Genomic DNA, 2771 nt, shown 5'->3' on the forward strand with positions numbered 1-2771 from the left:
TATATATATATATATATATATATATATATATATATACATACATGCATATATATACGTACATATGTGTATATTTAATCGCATTGCCCTTGCAATTTTCTTGTATGTGTGCGACGGAATTCGCGGAATGTCGTTGGCGTGCTAACGTTACAAATTTAAGGCTATATTTTCATGTTGACGCTCGACGCTCGAATCGAGCATGAAAACGCAGCCTAAGGCTGGATTTTCACTTGACGCTACGACGCTCCTTTTCAGTGTCAAAACAGGTCAAAATTAACGCTTGATATTCGTCAATTTTGATCACGTGACCTTTTGATGCTGAAAATGAGCATTGTAGCGTCAAGTGAAAATATCCTAAGGCCGGATTCAAAAACGGAAAACGGAAAAGCGGAAGCCAATCAGAACTCGCGGAAAGGCAGAAGCAAACAAGCGAAATGTATCGCCTATTACTACTGCGAGTTCCGATTGGCTTCCGCTTTTCCATCAAGATGTGAACTCGGCCTAAAACTCGGCATTCGCCATAGCGCTGTCGTTACTTTCGCGCGCTCATATATGAATGAATATTTCTGAAAAAAAAGTGCTTGTAAAATAAGATGCAGTGGAAATTTCATTGAAAATAAAAACATTGGTGCTGATTCAGGGTATCAATCATATTTTTTTTGTCTAAAATAAAAACGTGAAATTGCAACATATTTTTTTTCAATGAGTTTTGAAATTCAACTTGCTCACCGAGCAATTGGTTATTACTTATTGTTTCATAAGTAAAAACTGATCGCTCGGTGAATATAGATTGTGTGTATGCATTCCAAAATCCACTTAAAAAAAAGTGTTGAAACTTTTTTACATAATTGCTAATTGAGAATTGCGTAATATAGAAATATATTTATTGTATTATACTTGAAATTCTCTAGCAAAATTTTTTATAAAAATATTAATATAGCAGTACAAATTTACTGAATTGATCTGTATTCATTATATATTGTTGGATACTAAATGTATTAAGATAGTAATTATTACGCTCACTTGTGTATATAAATGAAATAGAAAACGATATTAAATTTTTTTGTGTATATATAGCGTTGAAAAATGGATTCAAGGAAATTATATCTAAATTAATCTTGTAAACTATCGAATGAGTGTAACGCTTATTATCATGTAAATAATTATATTATATTGCTCTCTGTCTCTCTATTTATAATATCTTGATTTGAAGAATTTAATTTATTATAAAACTTCAAGTTAACTTCAAACTATATATATTTTTATATTTGTCTAATTAAAATGTCTAATTAATGATCTACAAATTATATTTTACAATAATATTTTTATTATACTTTTTAATTTAATACATACGTGATTGAGGCCCGGTTGCATCAATGTTATTTTGACTTTAAGCGAAACTTAAAATTTTTTCTGTCTCGTTTTAAAGAAAAAGAAACAGAGATAGAGAGAATTTTAAGCCTCACTTAAAATCAAAGTAACATTGGTGTAATTAGACCTTAGTACTGTTATTTAGCACGGACTCGCACCATATCTTTCTTGGAAATAGTGATTTTATCGCCAAAATACGTGGCTACGTAGTTCTTAAATAAAAGTGGATGTACTTGCGCTAGTGTACAAATGATTTTTTCCACGAATAATTCCGCAATGGCCCCTCTCAAGTTTCTCTCTGATCGATGTTATCGACTGTCGCATTAGCGCGGATCGAATTTTACCGAACTATAAAATCAACAATCCCCGGCGAAACGTCCGGATGACTCGAGAATGACGTTGGTTACCTTGGTGAATGCGTGAATGGCCTTATTGGCCTTTATTCTGGCGGTGCTGCTTCGAACAAGTGACTCTTTTCACCCACGTGTTTAGTTTTCTACGAACATTCGGAACGATCGAGAATCAACATGGTTGTGATTTCGTGGTTGCTTCTGCTCATTGGTGTCCTAGAATCCTTCGCTACGGAATGGAACACGCAGGACTATATGAAGCGAGAGCATTCTCTAATCAGGCCATATCAAGGTCCATTAATTGTCATTTATCTTTCATCACGCTCCTTGGATAATCCCAAGATTTGCTTGTTCATTTATTATCTAATCGCAATTTGCGGAAATGCATTATATTTGAAGATATATTTACGAGATGACTAATTAATGCAGAGAATTTACTTTTTTGCATAGATAACGACGGATGGAATCTCTACGTATTTCTTAGCTCTTACAAAATTAGAAAATATACATAGGTCAGAGTCGATTTTTTTTTCTTAAAAAAAACATGTGAACTCTAATTTTTTTAACGATAGATTTCTTTAAGAGAATCTGTCGTGCGTTAACGTGGAAGAATTTACTGGTTCATTTATTATCTAATCACAATCCGCGAGTCATTCCACTACCGGTCTAAAATTACGACATAATTATATTACAGTAAGATTAGTAAATAAGTCAAAGAGCTATTTTTTTAAAGGATGCAATTTCTATTTTTATAAATTATAGATCTCTTCTGAAGATTAATAAATACTTAATTAAAAGAATTTTTGTGCAAAATGCATATAATACTGAAAATATTATTTAGAGAAAAAAAAATTACATTATAATTACATTATTATGAAATTTTAAAATAAATAATATAAATCATACAGATATATATTGATGAAAGTCTTAACATGAAATTTCTAATATATTTTTTATTTTGTGTGTGTGTGTGTGTGTGTGTGTGTGTGTGTGTGTGTGTGTGTGTGTGTGTGTGTGTGTGTGTGTGTGTGTGTGTGTGTAGTGTTGTGTGTG

The 2771-nt window shown here is 31.9% G+C and overlaps 1 protein-coding gene across 1 annotated transcript in view; it reads left to right on the plus strand.

The window, feature by feature from the left end:
* The first annotated feature begins 1895 nt into the window (after window positions 1–1895).
* Window positions 1896–2771, plus strand: part of LOC105625575 (vesicular integral-membrane protein VIP36) — a 4808-nt gene continuing 3932 nt past the window's right edge. Inside the window, exon 1 of the mRNA XM_012206901.1 lies at window positions 1896–2010. Coding sequence (XP_012062291.1) covers window positions 1896–2010 — 115 coding nt within the window. The remainder of the gene's footprint in view (window positions 2011–2771) is intronic.

Source organism: Atta cephalotes (genome assembly GCF_000143395.1).
Source record: "Atta cephalotes unplaced genomic scaffold scaffold00001, whole genome shotgun sequence".
Lineage (NCBI taxonomy): Eukaryota > Metazoa > Arthropoda > Insecta > Hymenoptera > Formicidae > Atta > Atta cephalotes.